At 47.1% G+C, this 21,826-nt stretch overlaps 1 protein-coding gene across 1 annotated transcript; it reads right to left on the bottom strand.

Moving 5' to 3' along the window:
• Window positions 1–924: 924 nt before the first annotated feature.
• On the bottom strand, window positions 925–21,122 carry RS1 (retinoschisin 1). The gene is made up of 6 exons (XM_036304248.1): window positions 20,939–21,122; window positions 19,326–19,351; window positions 18,204–18,309; window positions 5,718–5,859; window positions 3,079–3,274; window positions 925–1,077 (listed from the first exon to the last, which is right to left on the bottom strand). The coding sequence occupies exons 1-6, from the start codon at window positions 21,120–21,122 to the stop codon at window positions 925–927; spliced, it is 807 nt and encodes a 268-aa protein (XP_036160141.1).
• Between the last annotated feature and the right edge of the window lie 704 nt (window positions 21,123–21,826).

Genomic DNA, 21,826 nt, shown 5'->3' with positions numbered 1-21,826 from the left:
TTCTGGTATGTTCTGGTCATTTGGCGTTGCTATATACAGTGGGGCCTTGACTTACGAGTTTAATTCATTCTGAGACCAAGCTCGTTAAGGAGCTCATTAATTCAAATTACTCTATCAACTCAATGCAAAAAATCAGCCGAGAGACAGCTAGTATCTCAAAAAACTCGTTAGTCGGGACACTCGTAAGTCAAGGCCCCACTGTATAATGAAACTGCTACTTACACGTGCAGCCTGAATGGGCTGTATGTAATGGGAGCTCTGGAACCCCCCAATCCCGGTAAACATGGAGGTAAAAGCTCAGCAGCTGAAGCCCTTCTGCCTGGGGCCTTTGGTCTTGTATGGCTCTCAGGAAACTGGGGCACAGGCTCACACCCACTGGACTCATCTCACCGCCCAATCACCCTGAAATCTTTCACTCTGTGTCCCCGATGCTCTACAGTCTTCAATGGTCATGATTTAATCAAAACTTAGAGAAAGCTCACACTTGCTCCTCCTTTGCATTCAAAGCCAAGCTTTATGAAACATTATGTTCCTGTTTTGAATAAAGCAAAAGAAATTTCAAATGATCAGGGCTGCTTTGTGTTCCCTTAGGACTCCACCTTTCACAGTGTTGCTGTGACAAAACAAAACAAAAAAATAGCAGCCAATTACCCCTGCTACTTAAGCTCTTGTATGAAAATTGTTTTTAGAGACATTTTCTTTGTTCTTATTTTCTTTGGCCCTGAGTGGGGAATTTTTTTTTTTTAATTTTTTTCTCATTTACATTGGAAACTATATCTTAAGAAGTGGAAAGAAACATTCTCTACCCAGCTCTGCATCTGAAAAGAACTTGTAAAATGCCACCTCGCTTGTCACAGGTGTGTGTCAGGGTCTCCGTGGGCCACTCTGCACCCCCCACCCCTGCAGGCGCCCAGCTCGCAGGTGTCAGGCACACTTGCTGGCGCATTCCAGCAGCTCCATCCGGATGGCAATGCGGACGTGCCAGCCCAGCGGGATCAGCCGGATGAAGCGGGAAATGATGGGCGGCCGCAGCAGGTTCTGGACTGTGGAAGTTCTGTCCGAGTTTCCATAGAAGACCTAAAGAAAGGGGTGAAATCCTGTCTCTATCACAGCCATGGAGGGAAAAGGAAGACTGATTCCTGTCTGGAGCTGGCCCCAATTTGTAACTGGAAAGTCTCAGAAAGTGCTTAAAGTACAGAGAATTTGCAGATGCCCCACAAAATATGATCTTGACTGGTTGTTAGCACCTATACACTCCAGACCTCTCTGAGTCTGGAGACATCTAGAACTGCACTGTCCAGTATGGTAGCCAGTAGCTACATGTGGCTCTTTAAATTTAAAGGACTTCAAATTAGATAGCAATTCACTTCGTCGATCATAGCACCCAGGCGCAACTCAAGTGCTCAATAGCTGATATGGTTAGTGGGGGTCATATTGGACAGTGCAGATATTAACATTTCCATCATCTCACAGAGTTCATTTGGGTGGCGCTTATTTTAAAAATTGCCTCTTGATTTTGCATTTTAATTCTTTGCATTTTGACAAGAATTTTGAAAAGGCCCACATCACACAAGAGGAATGTTCCCATGTTCCAAAGGTATCCAAAGTGGGACTCAAGTAAAAGCTTGTGAGCTGGCTCTGCAGTCGTGAGTCATGAGCTAAAGCTTAATGGTGTGTCTCTACATCGATACAAATAGCAAGGACTTTCTACACTTGGGAATGTTTTTTAAAAGAAAAAAACAAACTAGAAGGAAGATTTGCAAGGAGGAGGGCAGTACCCAGAGAAGAGAGATAAAGGGTTTGTTTTGTGGTTTTCAGGATATAATATGGCATGATGCAGTGGGTGAAGCATAAAAGGTGCAGTGGATGTTTGGCTGTATTTCCAAAGAAATTATTCTTTTCAATCTTTCCAGAGTCATAGTGTTCTGCCCGATGTCACCAGAACATTTCATTCCCTTCTGGTATTATCTTCAGAAAAAAAATTGACCTCATCCATCCACAAAACAAGAAGGACTTCATATGCATTATCTTACCCTTCTTCCCAATAATAATGCCCCACATCCCCTTATCTACCCTATTTGCCCTTGAACCTATTCAAGGCAGCAGCCAGGTGCAGAGGGAGGATGGAACAGGCTCTTCCAGATTGCACAAGTACCCAACGGGCACTTTGCAAAGAACCTCAAGGCCTTCAGAAGCACAGTGCTTGAAAAGAATTCCCAAATCTTTTTGAAAAGCCAGTAAGAACAAAATTGGAACAAAATGTCCAAGTATCAAGCTGGTTTTACCTATTGTGTTCAAACTCCTTAAAATCTCAACCCATGAATGTTCTTGCTATACAAATTGGCATCAGAGAGTACAAAGCCTTCTGATTTTCAGCTGCACGTGTCTACTTAATGTGGTTAAATGTCCAAATTAACTGGGAGAAGTCCTCACAGGCAAAAGGGCAGTTAGTATTTCCAAATAGCTAGTAAATTTTTAGTTTCTCATAAATATACATTATAGATAGGTAGATATAGGTAGAGATAGATAGGTAGATAGATAGACTTGTGTTCAGTCTATGATGAACAAGAGTTGGGTCTTGGTGCTCAGTGGTTAGTGGCATATAAAAGTTTAAGGGCCTCTTCGTCTGCATAGCTGGAGTTGTTTTAAACATTACTGTAGTTTAGTGACTAACTTGCTGGGTTGTCCAGAGCTTCCCAGCTGTAGGTCTCCATCAGTAGTAAGGAGGAGCCATATCTACATCAATGGAACAGGACCTACCTGCATCAGTAATGGATCATGTCAGACCTATGCAGCAAAGTGTTAAACAATCCGATGAATTTGGAATAGCCCAGATAGTTGGCTTTGATTATTCAAGCAACTATATGATGGTATGAGAATTCAGACAAAGATTTCTTCTGCATGCAAGAGTGACATTAATTTGCAGACAATCTACTAGGCACCAGGGATATAACAAGAAAGACACCTGCCTTGGGGTCAGTGCTCTGACAGAGGGCGGTGACGGGAACACAGGGAGACAGCAAAGAAGAGAGTCCCAGAGAGTGTGAGCTAAGGTGATTTGGGGTAGGCCTGACTTACCCGGTTGTTTCCGGTCTGGTCCTTATAGTAAATCCAGTTCAGGCTCTCATCGGTCCTGTACTGCACACTGTATTTGGTCATCCACTCATCGATGTCACAGCGACCCTGGGTGAGGATCCCTGAAATCACCTTGACCTCCTTCAGATCTATCTGTAACCACTGGCTGCTGTCCTGGAACTTGGAGAGCCAGGCACACCTGCCAGGGACACAGAGAATCAGCAGGAGCTTTCCCTGTGAGTGCCTCCAAAGAGCCTGGAAACACTGACTTTTGAGGAGATGCCAGCACCTGAAGAACCCCCTCTCCCGCTAAGCTTGGGTTGAGCTACAATCTGTGAAGCACCCAGAGGCTTGTCTCCAAGACGTGCCCAGCCTCTGTGACATCCTCTTTCTCCTTGCACCTCTACCACCCAAGTAAAAATTGTCAGATTCAACTAATTTGTCAAAGAAATGCCTTCAAATGGAGCTGAAATTATCTTTGGGGCGTGGTTGAGCATGTCTTTCTTCAATGCATGGTTATTGCACTCATCAGCCCCCTTCCCTTTTCATTAGTCTCTCCTGATGTTTCTTTCACCATGAATCTTTTGTTTTTCTTTAATATCACTCATCACTCCCTTCATACATATCTACATCTCCTTCGTGTGCTGTCATGCGTGGCTTTTAGGGAGTGTCTACGATGTGCAGAACAGTGAGATGAGTGGCTTTGGGAGGACTTTTGACAGTTACAAGCTAACCAACCTTGAGGAACTGATATGTTTTTTTTAGCTTTATCCCTCATAAATTGTGGAAACCTATAGCTCCCCCACTTTTTATTGCATATTAATTAGCTTCTCAAAACTCAGTCCTTGGTTGCTTTCTCTTCTAATTCCAGACTTGCTCCTCAGGTGGCTCTGACTTTCTACTTCCACCCCAAACCTTTTCTGAATTCCAAATTCTGAGAACCAATTGCTAGCTAGTCAACGTCTCCCGGATGCCAGAGCATCTCAAATGAAACAAGTCCAAAAGTGAGTTATGAATTATCCCCACCCGAACCCCTCCTTCAGTGCTACACATCTCTCTGAATGCAACCCCTGTCTTTCCAGGTCTTCATGCCAACAACCTGAGAGCCATCCTTGACCCTTTCCTCTCTGTCACCTCAAACAGCCAATCCATCTATTGGCTCCATCTCCAAGTGTTTGTCAGTCATTTACTTCTCTCCATTTCACTGCCACCATACTAGCCCTCAATTGTTGCCTGGACTGCCACCATAGCTTCATTAGTCTCCCTGGATTACCCTTGTCCCCAAACTACACAGCTCTCCCTATAGGAGCCAGAAGATTTTTTTATTTTCTTTTTTAAAATATATTTTTATTTCAGAGAGGAAGGGAGATGGAGAGATAGAAACATCAATGATGAGAGAGAATTATTGATCGGCCACCTCCCACACACTCTACACTGGAGATCAAGCCTGCAACCCAGGTATGTGCCCTGACCAGGAATCGAACTGTGACTTCCTGGTTCATAGTTCGATGCTCAACCATTGAGCCACACCGGCCAGGCAGATTTTTTTTTTCTTAACACAAATCTGATTGTGATACTCCCCAACTTCAAATTTCTCTGAGTCTGCTAATTGTCTCCCAGTAGCCTCTTCCCCTCTCCCTTTGGTAATAGAACCACTGAGTTTTATCTGGGCAAATGGCCACCAAACAAAGATCACATTTCTTAGTATTTCTTGAAGCTAGGTGGGGCCATCAGACTAAATTTTGGTCAATGGGATATGGGCAGAAGTGGCCAATAGGGTTGTCTGAATCCTTAAAGGAAAAGTGTGTGTGCTCTGCTCTCCTTTTCTCTCTATTAACTAGAATGTGGATGTGACAGTGGAAGCTAGAGGAGCTAGCTTCCAAGATGGGAAGCTTCATGTTAAGGATGACAGAACAACAAGGTAGAAAGAATCTGGACCCCAGATAGCACCCAGATGCCATAAGAACCTTAGACCGCCTAATGAAACTTTTAGATGAGCAGGAGACACACCTCTACACTAAATCTCTGTACTTTGGGGTTCTTTGTTACAGAAGCACAAACATGCATTCTAACTAATGCACATTCAGGATCCTCCCATTATCTCTAAAGTGAGGACCACACTCTTTAGCATGATTTTAAAGGACTTGCGTGATCTGATTTCTGTCTGTCTCTCCAACTTTGCTTGCCTGTGCCTAACCTTGCTGGCCTTCTTTGCAGTCCCTATCCATGCCCTTAAGTGGTCTTTACTGATGGCCTTTACACCTGCTGTATCCTGTGCCCACCCCCTCACCTGGCTAACTATAAGTCACAGGTTAAATATATTTTCCTTAGAAAGCTCTTCCCTGGTGCTTCAAATGGACCAGGTGTTTCTCCTCTATCTCCTCCACAGCACTCATCACACTAAGTGATCACTTGTGTGATTATGTGCTTAGAATCCTTCTCCCCCTCTAAATTGTGTGCTTCTTAAAGGCCAGGACCTCATCCACCTTGTTCAGTGCTCTATCCACAGTCCTTGGCACATGGAAGGCATTCAATCAATGTTTGTTGAATAACTAAATGCATTTTGTTTCACTCATTTATTACAGAGACCTACTTTTTCAAATCACATAAAAAAAATCAGTTGAGCTGCCATCCCTGCTTACCCAAAGCCTTGACTGTTGAGCCGGGCCTTGTTGGCAGTCCACGACGAATACCAGCCCATGTACTGCTCCGGGTTGGAGCAGGTGATCTGGTCTGGTGTAACCTCTCCTGACTCGAAACCCAGGGGTTTATGATAGGGGCATTCTGGGAAAGGAAAAACACTGCCCATAAAAACATTCAGATTGCATCACAATACTCAACAAACAGACCGAAATGACAAATCAAACCATCCCATCTGAAGATGAAGTAAAGGAATTGCTATAGAGATTCAGGACATTCGTAAAAGCATGGCAGTGGTTAGGGGTAGTTTTGAGAAATACTTCACCTCCTTCACAAACATACAGACCTAAAAACTAAGAGGTTTGCAGCGAAATGTCATACTTGAATGCCATACTCTTTATTTTCCTCATTAATACATCAGCCATCCTGTCTGATGACATCAAGGTCCCTAATTATTCTTGGGCAGCATATGATGGCAATTATAAGGAAAAAAAACAATGGTGAGAGGCAGGAAGGCAATTATATATTGAGACTGAGTTCCCCCTTGTAAATTGCAGTTGTCTCACTAGTCTAATGGGGGTGGGGGGAGGTGAAATGTGCTTGAGTGAATTTCGAATAAAGAACAGTAGGAAGGAACTGCTTTTCTCAAGAATAGCCAAAGCACGTTCTTATATGTTAATTATCTGCTGTTTCTCATGTATTTTCCTCTCACATTTAGTGTTGGTTTACCTGGTCAGAGACTGCCAATTGCCATCCAAGTATCCATTCTCCCCTTCTTTTTCACTAAAGAACCTTAATTTTGTTGGGGACAGCAATGTAGCCAGCTACAAAAATAATCTTTCTCAGCCTTTCTTGCAGTTAGAAGTCATGTGATACAATTTCTGACCAGTGAGATATAAACGGATGTTTGCTGGGGATTTCTGGTAAGGTTTTGCTTGCCCCTTCTTTCTAACTGTTGCCTAGAAGCAAGACTTAATGGCTGGTGCAACAGTAGCCATCTTGCATCATGGGGTAAGACCAAGAGAATGGCAGAGACCTCAGCCCTGTTATCCTTAAGCAAATCCCTACCCCTAGTTTTTTTTACCATGTCAGTCAAAACAAAGCTAATTCAATAACCCACTATTTAGGGGGCCTCTTATTTATAACCAAACCCAGTTTCTACCAAATTCCTATCCTATCTAATAAAAGAGAAACATGGTAATTAGCGTACGTCCGCTACCCTTCCCATTGGCTAATCAGCGAGATATGCAAATTAACTGCCAGCCAAGATGGCGGCTGGCAGCCAGGCAGCTTGAAGCGAACATGAGGCTTGCTTGCTTCAGTGACGGAGGACTCCAACGTTCCCCGCCTGCCTTGCTGGCCTCTGGGCTTGCAGTTTGAAACATTGTTACAAATATAGAAGCTAAACAAAACCCCAGAAACCTGCTTTCAGCCTGCTGGGATCTCAGAGCTGGAGTTGATACAGTGTTTCGATTATAGAACCCAAACAAACCAGATACCTGCTTTCAGCAGCAGAGGCCTCAGAGCTGGAGCCAGAGCTAAAGCTGGCCCAGAATAAAAAAAAAGAAAAGAAAAAAAGGAGCAGTTGGGAGCTTCAGTCCCAGCCTGAAAACAGCCCTCAGCCCCTCACCCAGACTGGCCAGGCACCCCAGTGGGGACCCCCACCTTGAAGGGTGTGTGACCAGCTGCAAACAGCCATCATCCCCTCACCCAGCTGGCCAGGCACCCCAGTGGGGACCCCCACCCTGAAGGGTGTGTGAACAGCTGCAAACAGCCATCATCCCCTCACCCAGGCTGGCCAGGTACCCCAGTGGGCACCCCCACCCTGATCCAGGACACCCTTCAGGGCAAACCAGCCAGCCCCCATCCATGCACCAGGCCTCTATCCTATATAGTAAAAGGGTAATATGCCTCCCAGCACCGGGATCAGTGGAGCTGAGAGGCCTCCCGGCACCGGGATCAGTGTGACAAGGGGCAGCGCCCAAACCCCCTGATCGCCCTGCGGCTCTGTGTGTGACAGGGTGCGGCGCCCCAACCCCCTGATTGGCCCTGCTCTGTGTGTGACAGGGTGCAGCGCCCCAACCCCCCCCCCATGGGCCCTGCTCTGTGTGGATGGGGTAGAGCCATAACCTCCCCATTGGCCCTGCTCTGAGTGTGAGAGTGGCGGCACCCCAACCCCGTGATCGGCCCTGCTCTGTGGGTGATAGAGGGTGGCGCCCCAACCCCCTCTCCACGGGCCCTGCTCTGTGTGTGATGGGGTAGAGCCATAACCTCCCCATCCGCCCTGCCCTGAGTGTGAGAGTGGCGGCACCCCAACCCCGTGATCGGCCCTGCTCTGTGGGTGATAGAGGGTGGCGCCCCAACCCCCTCTCCACGGGCCCTGCTCTGTGTGTGACGGGGTAGAGCCATAACCTCCCCATTGGCCCTGCCCAGAGTGTGAGAGTGGCGGCACCCCAACCCCCTGATCCGCCCTGCTCTGTGCGTGACAGGGAGCAGCGCCCCAACCCCCTGATTGGCCCTGCTCTGTGCGTGACGGGGGCAGCGCCCCAACCCCATGATTGGCCCTGCTCTGTGCGTGACAGGGGGTGGCACCGCAACCTGCCCATCGACCCTGCCTTGAGTGTGACAGGGGGCGGTGCCCCAATCCCCCAATTGGCCCTACCCTGAGCATGACTGAGGGTGGCATCGCAACCTCCCCATCCGCCCTGCTCTGTGCATGACAGGGGCGGCGCCCCAACTCCCCAATCGGCCCTGCTCTGAGCCCAACCAGGGGCTGCACCTAGGGATTGGGCCTGCCCTCTGCCACCCAGGAGCAGGCCTAAGCCAGCAGGTTGTTATCTCCCAAGGGGTCCCAGGCTGCGAGAGGGCACAGGCTGGGCTGAGGGACCCCCCCCACCCCGAGTGCACAAATTTTTGTGCACTGGGCCTCTAGTATATATATAAAAGGCTAAGCGACTGCCTGACCAGCCGGTAGGTAAGACGTGCACTGACCACAAGGGGCAGATGCTCAATGCAAGAGCTGCCAAGCTGCAGTGACTTGACAGTGGCGGTTCTTGGGTGATGCATCCCAGAACCAGAGAGGAGGGAGCCCAATTCCTTGCAGGGCCGCACGATTCCACCTTCGGCCGTGGCTTATGTTGTTGCTGGGGCGCTATCGGCCCCAAATCTGGATTACTGCACACTTGCGTTTGCGTTCCACACCCTGTACAACAGCAACTTTGCAGAGTGCCCTCTCACACTCCGGAACCCCACAGGGGATGTCAGAGAGCCAGTTTCGGCCTGATCCCCACAGGCCAGGCCAAGGGACCCCAACTGCCAGAGGAACCCCACTCACTCTGCAGATGCCTTTTGAGCCCCGGTGCCACCCCAAGTGCAGCAGACCAGGGAGGGACCGCGGGAGGTTGGTTCCAGTGGGAGGTTGGCTCCAGGGCATGTCCAGCCCATCTTGCCCAGTCCTGCCCGGCAGGCCACCTTCTAATTAATTTCCTTTCAATGTGCATGAATCCATGCACCAGGTCACTAGTAGGAAATAAATAAGCTTATGCAAATACATTCTCCTAGTTTTCTGATTGTGAGTGATAAACTTCAGTAAGGTAAATCAAATTATTTTTCCATGTGTAAGTTTGGGTTCATATTGAAGAGCTGAATATATTTCCTGGGGCATCATCATCTTACATAGTAAATGAGAGCTTAGTTCTTTCTAGAGAATAATTTTCAGAAGTCAGTGAAACTGAATGAAGCATGAAAAAGCTTGATTGCCATCCTGAGGCTCCAGAATATCTTCAGCCCTGCCTCCAGAGGCTGAAGACAAAAGAACAGCTTTAGGCCCCTGGGGGTGGGGGATGGGGGTAAGAGCCTTTCTACCCAATGCATCAAAAAAATAGGTCCAACTCCCACCAGTAGCTGCAGCTCAATGGGGCTGGGGGTGAAGGTATAGCATTTGTAGTTGATCAAGTACCCAAGGCTTCAGGGGCCTATTAAAATGTCAATTCCTGGGAGAGGGAACAGGAACGCTTTATGGGCTACACGCTCATGCCTTGTGTGGCCAAATCATCAAGGGATCTTCTTAAGAATGCAGTTTCCAGGATTTCACTCCCATAGTAGCCAATTTTTAACAAGCACACTATCAAAGTGCACTGTGGAAGCCTTAGCCTACCATAGAAGGCATTTTGTTGGCTGGTGGATTCATGGGCCTAGTGCCCATGGCCTTGAGGGCTCCTCCACCTCCTCTACCCGCCTCCAACCAGAAAGACAAACTTGGGCCACCAGATAGAGGGACAAGGCTCCAGTGTTAGAAAGCTGGCTTTCAGTTGGGCCTTTGTGATTACTTAAATTCTAACTGTGGATATCTCTAACTCCCCTGTTTTCAGAAGGAACCTCCCTTTTCTTACTCCAGGGCCACCAACTTGGAGGGAGGGAGCAGAGGGAAGGAAAAGCCATCGCCACCTCTCCAAGAACTTTATTCTTAGCATTTTTATCTTTCTCTGTTTCCCCTCATATCTCTTGCCATTTCTTCCCAATTACCCATCTAACAGTTAAGACTGTGGGCTGTAGACATGCAGGGACCTGGCCAGAGGCAGTGGCCTTGGAGGCCTGTGAAGACTTGTCCAGACATGGGTCTTGCCCACACTCTCCAGGGGGAGCAATGATTTCACCATTCCCATGGTTTCAGCAGGCATCTGGGAGCCAAAGCCTGACTCCCAGGCCCTATGAATATTTTCCAGGTGAATAGTTCCATCTGTGTGACCCAAAGATACTTCATATCCATATAGCCAAAACTGAGCCCTTCAGCATGCAAGCCCCAAGCCTGCTGCTGTCCAGTGTTCCTGTCTCAGCCTTTGGTGCCTCCAACTACCCAGCTGCTAACCCAGAAACTGGGTGGTTTGGTCCAGGGCACAGAGCAGGGACTCTCTGATGGGTCTCAGCCTGTGATTCACCTGGGGAGTTGCAGAAGTGCTGGTGTTTGGGCCAGACCCCCAGAGAGTGTGATGTCATTGGTCTGGGGCAGGACCTGGGTATGGGGTAAAAGTGCAGGTCATTGTAATGGGAAGCCAAGGTCAAGATTGCCGGTTTAGAGCCAGTGCAACCTGGAATTGAATTCTACTCTCCTTCTGTGAGTTTAGGCAAACTGCTAATGTCTCTGCTTCAGTTTCCTTGTCTATGAAAGGAACACAACAGTAGAACCAGCCTCCACAAAGTTGCTGTGGGATTATGTGAAATAATGTTTGTAAAGTATAAAGCCCATAGTGCCTTGCCAAAAAGCAGCAGCTCATATTGGTAGGATAGGATGAAATTGTGAGAATATAGTCATGTCTTCTTGAGTTTGGCGTGTTTGTTTTTCTGATGAAGAGTCTCTAGGGAAGAAATCTAACAGCCCCCTGTTCCACGCTGTCCTGCTCCCATCATCTCTAAGAAAGAGGCCAGCTTCATGTTTCTAAAGGTTTGGGCTCTCCTTGCCCCAGGATGGAATAAGCAATGTGCACATCTGTGTGTGTGTGTGTGTGTGTGTGTGTGTGTGTGTGTGTGTGTGTGTGTGACTTGAGAAAGAAGCCTGTTGGCAACATAGCATCTCTCAGGCTTATAGATTTGGAAGGTCTAGGCCTCAAAAGGAATCAGCTGATTTTCCCAGAGGAGGAGATGGCCAGGGGCTCTGGGCTTTGATTCTTGCTAAGTTAGGTCAGGTTGTGGGGGCTCATGGTAAGGGCCTGAGCTTAGCCGGGAAATGCTGCCTCTGATGAGTCTGGACTAGGGATGGGGTCTGGGAGCCCTGAGCTCTGGACAGCTTCAGGAAACCTGGAAAGGTCCCCAGGACTGAGTTTGGTTCAGAGGGGAAGCTGTTGACCTTGGAGTGGGGCTGTGGGCCGGGCAGAGAGCCTACTATGTAGCCTGGACCCAGGCCCTGCCCCAGGCAGCCCTTGCAAGCCCGTGGTATGGGTTCATGTAGTCCAAAGGGGAGAGAAAGGACCTTCTACAATCCTTTCTTTAGATTCTTCGCAGGCCATGACAAGAGGGGACTCAAACTAGGATTATCCGAACTTGGTAAAATAGAAAATGTAACATTCCTTGTGCTCTTTGTGCTGTGGAGTGAACTGTAGTACAGTTTCTTTATTATTTTTCCTGACTCCTTTTTTGCCCTCCTCCTCCTCCTTCCATGGTCCTGGCTGAGCTGCCTTTAGATCCTCCTGCAGGCCTGGAGGCCTTCCCTTGAGGCTGTTCCCTCTGCCTATGACATTCCTACCCCCTTTTGTCCCCCTTCACCTCTACTCATCCTTCAGATCTCTGCCCACCCTGAGCTAGGTAAAGGATTCTAGGTACTCCCAGGCACTCTACACCTGTCACTTGTCCCTCTTCCTGTGATTATTTAATCGTCAGCAGCCCAGTTGGTCTTTCTCACCATTCTGTCCTCTGAGCCCTGCAGAATGCCTGCACATGTAGGCACTGCATAGATATTGATCAGATGGATGGATGAAGGATGGATGGATGAACAAACATCATCATCCCCCTCTTGCGTGGCCACTGGGAATAAGCAGGGAAAATTGCAGAAACAGGAAACAGTGAGCTCAGGGAGAAAGTAGAAATTAACTGACCCAGAAGTCCCAGTGGCCTATGTCTATACTAATTTTACTCTTAAGGAGAAACCCGAATCGTTTGTGGCATAAGTGGCTCTTATGAGCACTGATGTGATACTTAGATGGATAAAGGCATATTCACATTGTGCTGCTAATCCAGACTATGGATATTTAACATACTAGATTTTCTTATTGGGTAGATAATTTCTCAATCTGTAGGCATTCAGGCCAGACATGCTTATAAAAGATGTTAACCTAAAGGGACACAAAGAGAGCTGAGGGACATTCTTGTCAAGAAAGATGTGAATATTATTATGCATGGGTATTAGACTTGAATATTTCTGACAATGTAGTAGAATATAAAAGAATATTTACAGAAGAATAGAATATAAATTTGAATATAATATAGAATTTGGAATACAAGTAAAGCATTGAGTCATTGGATTTCTTATACTTTGACACCTTCCCTACCCTATTCCTGCATCTCAGAGTGCCCAGGTAATCTTGACTCAATGGTGGAAAAGACAGACCTTTGAGTATCTTTAATAGTGTTAAGATGAAGATTAGGAGGCCACAATGCACCTAGCCTTCTGCTCTATGGGTGGGGCCCTTGGGCAGTAAGAACCAGTGTGCATCTGGGAGCTCCATTTTGGCAGCTATGAATGACATTCCTGTCCTCCTGTGCTTTCTAGGCTCTTCTTCCTCCCTAAATCAGAGTATGCAGAAAGCCTTGAATCATAGAGGCCAGAGACTCCAACATCATTACCGAAGTTCTAATAAGGATCTGAGGCACTGATGGGCAACTGACTTCTGGAAGCTTGTAGTCCTGCTGCCCTGAAACATGACTTTCATGGAAAAGCTAATTAACACCAATGAATCAAGCATTTAACACCAAGGTTGTGTGTTTTCTTTCTTGGAATATCTGTGTAGTTATAAAAAAACAAAAGAAAAACAAACAAAAACAGCGGGGAAAGAATAGGTAAGCTAAAGAATTTCTGATTTCAGAACTTCCAGTTCATGACTGTGTAGGGGAGATAGCTTTGGGGACTGGTTGTCTTCACATTCCTCAAACACAAGGCCCTCCTCAGCTTCACAGTTGATTAGGTCAATGAATCCAACCTGCATAAATAATCTCTTTTCAATTTATTCTTAGAAAGAACTTCCTCGGAATGGAATTCCAGTAGCCTCCTGTCTCTAGTGAAGAGAACATTTGTTTTCACAAATGGTAAACTCCTCCAGGATGGAGACAATGCCTTCATTTTAGTCTCCCCATCAGTATCTGGCACATAATAGGCACATGATAAAAGGGGGCGGATTATTAATGAGGGTGCATCAGTATTGACTGGGCAGATCATACCAACACATAATGGCTGCAGGAGCTCTGGTCCAGTAGGAGAAGCCCACTGAGCTAAACAGCACATACTGCTTTCCTCACTATAGGGACCCCACTGTTCCCTTGTAAGACTTAGTAAATAGGAAAACGGAGGCAGTAAAAGCCATTGTAGACTCCTTCCTTCTCTCCCCCACAATTTGCTATTTTAATGCAAATTTAATGAAATAATGAAGAGAAGCTCACAGGCACACACACAAACCTGTCTCTCCAGGAGCTATTATTAGGCGATTATGTAAAGTGGATGACGTTACAGGCGCTCTGTAACCCTGGAGAGGATGGCAAGGACAGTTTCATACCAAAGAGGCTCTGAGCCTGGAAAGGACTGAGCATTGCAAATATTTGCGGGCCACCTCAGCCTCTGAAAGCCAGAGTGTGAGCTCTTAGAAGGCAGGAAGAAAAGGAGGTCCAATTTGCCAAGTACAGAACAAAGTGCTTTAATGCCTCATCCGAGTTATTCCTCATAACAACTTCTTGGAGCAGGGGTCCACTAACTATGGCCCTTGGGCCAAATATTGTACACTGCATGTTTTTCAAATAAAGTTTTATTGGCACACAGCCATGCACATGCATTTACATGTTGTCTATGGATGCTTTATGAGCAACAATGGCAGAATTGAGGAGTTGAGAAGGCACGACACACAAAGCCATAAATACGTATTGTCTGGTCCTTTACAGACAAAGTTTGCTGGCCCCTGCCTTAGAGGAAGGTAGGCATTCACATTAGTCAGGAAAGGTCATGTTATGCTGCAGAACAAACCATCCAGAAATTTCAGAGGGTTAATACAACAAAGATTTATTTTTCACTCAGGTGACTGAGCCATTGTGGGTAGGTAGGCAGGGGTTCTACTCCACAGAATTTCCTGGGCACCCAGGCTGAGGGACAAGCCATTTTCTCAAGCAGGAAGATAGAGAGCTGGAGAGTTGAGGACCAGCGGCCTTTAAATGCCTCACTTTGGAAGGACACTGCTCATTTGGGCGGGAGGTGCTAATATGAAGCCACTGATTGTGGGGAGGGGGTGGGGGGGCTGGAATGTGGGAAAGTACATTGCTGTTTGGTCAGCAATGGCTATCCAGGCACAGTAGCATTGATACCATTGTAATTAACTAGTTATTAATAACTAGAGGCCCAGTGCATGACATTTGTGCACTGAGGGGGGGGGGTCCCCTCAGCCTGGCCTGTGAGCTCTCACAATCCGGGACACCCTGAGGGGTTTTAAGCACTACCACAGAGGTGAGAGAGGCTCCCAACACAGCCGCTGCACTCACCAGCTGTGAGCCCGGCTTCTGGCTGAGAGGTGCTCCCCCTGTGGGAGCGCACTGACCACCAGGGGGCAGCTTCTGCATTGAGCGTCTGCCTCCTGGTGGTCAGTGTGCATCATAGCAACCGGTCGTTCTGCTGTTGGGTCAATTTGCATATTAGCCTTTTATTATATAGGACTAGAGGCTCGGTGCACAAAAATTTGTGCACTCGGGGGTAGGGGGTTCCTCAGCCCGGCCTGTGCCCTTTCGCAGTCTGGGACCCCTCAGGGGTGACCACTTGCTGGCTTAGGCCTGCTCCCCAGGGGATTGGGCCTAAGATGGCAATCAGACATCCCTCTGGCAGCCCGGCAGTCCTCAGGGGATGTCCACTTGCCAGTGGGTAGCAGACCTAAGCTGCAGTCAGACATCCTTAGCGCTGCTGAGGAGGCAGGAGAGGCTCCCACCGCCACTGCTGTACTGGCAGCCATCAGCCTGGCTTGTGGCTGAGCAGAGCTCCCCCCTGTGAGAGCCCACTGACCACCAGAGGGCAGCTCCTGCATTGAGGAGGGCAGTCCCCTGGTGGTCAGTGTGTGTCATAGTGACCAGTCATTCCCAGTCTTTCTGCTGTTAGGGTCAATTTTCATATTACCCTTTTACTATATAGGATAGAGGCCTGGTGCACGGGTGGGGGCCGGCTGGTTTGCCCTGAAGGGTGTACCGGATCAGGGTGGGGGTTCCGCTTGGGTGCCTGGCCAGCCTGGGTGAGGGGATGATGGCTGTTTGCAGCTGGTCACACCCCCTTCAGGGTGGGGGTCCCCACTGGGGTGCCTGGCCAGCTGGGTGAGGGGATGATGGCTGTTTGCAGCTGGTCACACCCCCTTCAGGGTGGGGGTTCCCACTGGGGTGCCTGGACAGCCTGGATGAGGGTCTGATGGCTGTTTTCAGGCTGGTCACACCCCCTTCAGGGTGGGGGTTCCCACTGGGGTGCCTGGACAGCCTGGATGAGGGTCTGATGGCTGTTTTCAGGCTGGTCACACCCCCTTCAGGGTGGGGGTCCCGCTTGGGTGCCTGGCCAGCCTGGATGATGAGCTGATGGCTGTTTGCAGCTGGTCACACCCCCTTCAGGGTGAGGTCCCCACTGGGGTGCCTGGCCAGTCTGGGTGAGGGGCTGAGGGCTGTTTTCAGGCTGGCAGGCGACTGAAGCTCCCACCCTCTTTTTTTTTCTTCTTTTTTTTAAATTCTGGGATTTATTTACCTTCTATAGCTGTCACTGGAGCTGAGAGCTGGCTCCAGCTCTGAGGCCGTGGCTGGCTGAAAGCAGGTATCTGGGTTTGTTTAGCTTCCATAATTGAAACTCTGTTGCCATCACTGCCGCTCTAAGCTCTGAGCCCACTGCCAGTTGAAAGCAGGTATCTGGGGTTTGTTTAGCTTCTGTAATTGTAACATTGTTGCATCCGGAGCTCAGAGCTGGTGTGCGGCAGGCGGGGAACCTTGGCTCCTCCATCACTGGAGCAAGCAAGCCTCCTTTTCGCTTCAGCTGTGTGGCTGCCGGCCACCATCTTTGTTGGCCGTTAATTTGCATATCCTGCTGATTAGCCAATGGGAAGCGTAGCGGAGGAATGGTTAATTACCATGTTTGTCTATTATTAGATAGGATTAGAGGCCTGGTGCATGAAAATTCATGCACTGGTGGGGGTTTCCTCAGCCTGGCCTGCCTCCTCTCACAGTCCAGGAGCCCTCAGGGAATGTCCTACTGACGGCTTAGGCCCACTCCCTCTGTGGGAGGCAACCAAGCCAATCAGGGGAAGGTGCTACCCCCATCACCCTGCCACTGCTGCTGCCTCTGGCCTCCCTCTGCAGGAGGTGACTGGGCTGATCAGGGGAAGCTGCTGCCCCCATCACCCTGGTGCTGCTGCCATTGCTGGCTGCAGGCCCTCCTTGGCCCTCACAACTGCCACGGCTTTGTCTGGAAGGACATCCGGAAGATGCATGGTCTATCTGGTCTAATTAGCATATTGCCCTTTTATTAGTATAGATAGGAAAGGAATAAAGGGAAGGCCAGATATTATAGGCATGTCATTTGGGCAGCTTCACCAGGAAGCTGCAAGTTTACATTCCCCAAGGATCCAACAAAGAGAAGATAGATGCATGCCCACTAAAGTTGGAGGGCCTAGTGAAGGTGCTTGCTGTCAATCACACCTGGGGATAGAGTTGGTCAGCCAGAATGGGTGTGGCTACTGCAAGGGCACGAAGATTTGGGATACATAATCTCCTAAACAAATAAGTTCCCCGTCTTGGCTCTCTTGGGACTCCTGTGACTCTGGGCTTGTGAGGCTCTTTTGCTCCTGCTTCCCTGCATTTGCCCACATGGCCCACAGCCATGGGACCCCACACAAAATGGACTAATGGACTGTAAGTCCATTACTGAACTGGACTCTGCTCCAACGTGGAAAGGAAATTCTGGACACTGACTCTGATTTTTACTCTACTGAAACCCCAGCTAAACTTCTTCTATGACTGGACTAAGGGAAATTGGACTTTGGAAAGGGGTATAATTCCATGGAAATAAAGTTTTCTACCATATCTCATCCTCCCGCGGGGCCCTCTAGAAATGCTCCTTCCAGAGGTATCCCAAGAATCCCACTCCCACCAGCAACAGGGGAAGATGAAACATATTTTTCTCCTATAAAAGTGTTGCCTCAGCTTGATAGAAAGAGGGCAAAGTGGGAGTCCCAGAGTTAATAAGTGACACAGCCAGGACTCCAACTCTAATCTTTCTGGCTCAAAAGCCTAAGCTGTTCTTAAAACTCCCTGCCACCTACCATTAATTTAATTTCAATTAATTATCCATTAATCTCTTTCAAAGAGTTCCATCTTTAAAAAGGACATCAGATCAGATCAGTTCAGTTCAGTGGTTCTCAACCTGTGGGCTGCGACCCCTTTGGCGGTCGAACGACCCTTTCACAGGGGTCGTCTAAGACCATCCTGCATATCAGATATTTACATTACGATTCATATTTACATTACAGTTAGGAAGTAGCAACGAAAATAATTTTATGGTTGGGTCACAACATGAGGAACTGTATTTAAAGGGCCAGAAGGTTGAGAACCACTGGTTTAGTGGATCAGTGGCCATGTAACATTTGAAGCTCAGAGGCCAACTAGAGAAAACTGAGAGTGTGGCATTCAGGGGTTTAATTCAGCTGGGTTGAAAGAAAGGAGAAACAGGATGTTCCCAAGGACAACCCAAGGGTCTGGTGCCCCAAGGAGAGGGGATACTCACTCACCTGGTATGCAGTCTAAGGAGTTGGTGCCCGCAGACCACAGGGTATTGGCACCTCCTTGGCAATCACACTTGCACACTTTGTGATACCAGGGGTCCTCGCCCTCATCCTGTGGGAAGCCAGAGAGGCAGAGTGTTAGAAAAGTCAGGGTCAAAGGTAACTGTGGTCAGCACTACTGGAAAAGCTTGTGTTCAAAAACCGTGCTCATCATTACTATTGTCTACAGCTGCTTTCACACTGCAACATCATAACTGAATCATTAATCCAGCCTTAATGCACACAGTTGCCACTCATCTGTGAGTCTAGGACAGCCGTGGGCAAACTACGGCCCGCAGGCCGGATCCGGCCCGTTTGAAATGAATAAAACTAAAAAAAAAAAAAAAAGACCGTACCCTTTTATGTAATGATGTTTACTTTGAATTTATATTAGTTCACACAAACACTCCATCCATGCTTTTGTTCCGGCCCTCTGGTCCAGTTTAAGAACCCATTGTGGCCCTCGAGTCAAAAAGTTTGCCCACCCCTGGTCTAGAATCAGGGGTCCTCAAACTACGGCCTGCGGGCCACATGCAAATACAAATATTGTATTTGTTCCCGTTTTGTTTTTTTACTTCAAAATAAGATATGTGCAGTGTGCATAGGAATTTGTTCTTTTTTTTTTAAACTATAGTCCGGCCCTCCAACGGTCTGAGGGACAGTGAACTGGCCCCCTGTTTAAAAAGTTTGAGGACCCCTGGAGATAAACAAGTTTCTGCACTGTTGGTGACCAGTTAATAATCTCACAGACACACTCATGTAAGGGGCAACGTTCACCCCATTATAGTTGTCTTCAGGGGTTTGGGGTGACCCAATCCAAGGTCAGGCTCCTTACATCCCCTGGGTGTCCATTTTGGGGAGCCAGTTTTAAAAGGTACTGGATTCAAAATTACACCATCTGAATTAAGACGTGGTTTATTTGCATTCTCTCAATGAAACATGGAACTTGCTCAGATAAAATGTGCTATTGCCATAACCAGAAAAAAAAATCTTTAAAAGTACATTGAAAAAATTCATACCTCTATGCATTATTTTTGGCTAGGAAAAGCCTCAAAAACAGTAAATCCAAGTCTTCTTACTGTAACATACCTCAGTAGATGATAATCCCAGTGTGGCTGAGCAAGAGGACAAGAGGAAAAATCAAGTTAAAAAAAAAGAGAAATTCAACAAAATGATACATTGCATGGAAAAGTGAAATGAAGTCACATATAAGTTAAAGCCCCTTCTTAAACTGATTGTTTAAAGCTGTACTATTCAATGCCCTAGCCCGGTGATGGCGAACCTATGACAGGTGTGTCAGAGGTGACACGCGAACTCATTTTTTTGGTTGATTTTTCTTTGTTAAATGGCATTTAAATATATAAAATAAATATCAAAAATATAAGTCTTTGTTTTACTATGGTTGCAAATATCAAAAAATTTCTATATGTGACACGGCACCAGAGTTAAGTTAGGGTTTTTCAAAATGCTGACACGCCGAGCTCAAAAGGTTCGCCCTAAGCCATTGGCTCTGGTGGCTATTTCAATCGAACTTAACTAACATTGATAAAATTAAAAATTAAATTCCTCAGTCACACTGGCCACATTTCAAGTGTTTACCAGACTGGCCACATGTCATTAGTGGCTACTGTGCTGGACAGCACAAGTACAAAGCACTTCCATTGCCACAGAAGATCCATTATACAGCACTTGTTTAAAGCACCAAAGCGCCACTTCTCATTTTCAACAAAACAAACACCTTCATTTCTTTTCTGATTATGAAAGCAACACATGCCTATATCTAAATCTCAAACAAAACCCGAGTGTAGAAAGCAGGAAATAAAAGTCCCTCCTTAACCACTTTCGTATCTAAAAATCAGATCTGATTACCCCCAAATGCTTTCAGATTGTTTCCAGAGTAAAGGAATGGTCTCATCTTTTTCATCACGATTGTAAAACTCCTCTTCAAGTTGTGCCTCTACTTAAATAATACATATTTACCTTTTCCACAAACCCATTTTGCGTGTCCACTGTGGGACTGGCCACTGTGCCAGGTGCCTTCTAAAATGGAAGCCTCACTCTCTGCCCACAGGGGCTTGAGAACCCAAGAGAAGACCACCTACAGGATGCTGCACATGGTGAATGGTCTACCAGGTTATGCATGGGCTGCAGTGTGAGTCGAAGGAGCATATCTTTTTTAAAAATATATTTTTATTGATTTCAGAGAGGAAGGGAGAGGGAGAGAACGAGAAAGAAACATCAATGATGAAAGAGAATCATTGATCAGCTGCCTTCCACATGCCCCACACTGGGGCTTGAGCCCATAACCTGGGCATGTGCCCTGACCGGGAATTGAACCATGACTTCCTGGTTCATAGGTCAATGCTCAACCACTGAACCACTCCAGCTGGGGCATATCTTTTAGCTTGGCAGATTCAAGACCACCCCTTACCTGCATCACCAAACTGCTATCTCTCCTGAGCCCTCGTCTTCTGGTTATTCATTCCTAGAGACTCTTTGGTCTACCTGCTATGGGCAGAACTGGCCCTCTCAGGTAGCAATGAAGGTTAGGGAGCACCATCTTGGCAGGAGGCCAAGCCCTGTGCTGGCAAAGAAAATCACCAATGACTTCTTACTTTCACATTCGATGGACTCTTTCCAACACTGAGCTTATGTCTTCGTGGTACAATGTTGGGTGCTGTCAGTCCCTCCCATCGTCCTACAGCTTCTGGAACCTTTCTGAATAATCCTCCTCAGTCTTTCTTGAGAGCTTTGCTTCCTCCCCGCCTCCATCAATGTTGCTAAATCCAAGATTCCAACACTTGCATTGAATGGCTTACTGGACATCTCCATGTAAATTTCTCTTCCTATGTAGAACTGGCTACAACCAAGTGTTGGCAAGGTCATGGAGCAACTTGAACTCTCATATGGTGCCAACAGGATATAAGTTGGTCTAACCTCTTTGAAAAAGTGCTTGGTAATTTGTACCAAGGCTAGTCATATATGTGCCCTATGAACCAGCAATTCCACTCCCAAGTATTTACCCACCAGAAACACATATATATGTTCTCCAACAAACAAAAACATGTACTAGATTATTCACAGCAGCCATATTTATAATAACTCCAAACTGGAAACACTTATATACCCATCAAGAGTAGAATGGATACCTGTGGTAGATTCACACAGTGGAACACTGTACTGCAATGAAAGGGATGATCTACACACAATATGCTGCATCTCACAATGTTGAGTGTAAAGCCAGGTGCTAAAGTGAACATACCATATGAATCCATTTAGCATGCACAAAAACAGGCCAAAGTAATCCATGTCACTAGACATAGGGTCCTAGTCACACTTGGGGTAGGGAGTGGCATGTAGGAAGCCCAGAAAGGGTGTCTGGTAATGTTCTGTTACTTGATCTGAGTGCTAGTTACTTGGGTGTGTCTCATGGTAAAAATTCATTGAGTTGTACACTTACCTGGACTTCTTTATATGTCTATTGTACTTAAATAAATGTATGTAGGTTATATATTTTAAAAGTGCTTTTAAAAACCAAACCCATTATCTCTTTCCTCAGATTGTTCTTTATTTCTTAGCCTACTGAATGG

The sequence above is a fragment of the Myotis myotis genome, unplaced genomic scaffold, assembly GCF_014108235.1.
Source record: "Myotis myotis isolate mMyoMyo1 unplaced genomic scaffold, mMyoMyo1.p scaffold_m19_p_4, whole genome shotgun sequence".
NCBI lineage: Eukaryota > Metazoa > Chordata > Mammalia > Chiroptera > Vespertilionidae > Myotis > Myotis myotis.
Note: the sequence above shows the minus strand (reverse complement) of the source record. Positions and strands in the feature narration are given on the sequence as shown.

What these genes read in the sequence shown, in the direction of transcription:
- RS1 (XM_036304248.1), bottom strand. Translation starts at nt 21,122, where the DNA reads ATGACCTTGCCAACACTTGGTTGTAGCCAGTTCTACATAGGAAGAGAA. An exon ending in CTCAACAGTCAAGGCTTTGG is followed by an intron (nt 3,275 to 5,717) that starts GTAAGCAGGGAT and finishes TGTCCCTGGCAG; the next exon opens with GTGTGCCTGGCTCTCCAAGT. An exon ending in ACCAGACCGGAAACAACCGG is followed by an intron (nt 1,078 to 3,078) that starts GTAAGTCAGGCC and finishes CCCTTTCTTTAG; the next exon opens with GTCTTCTATGGAAACTCGGA.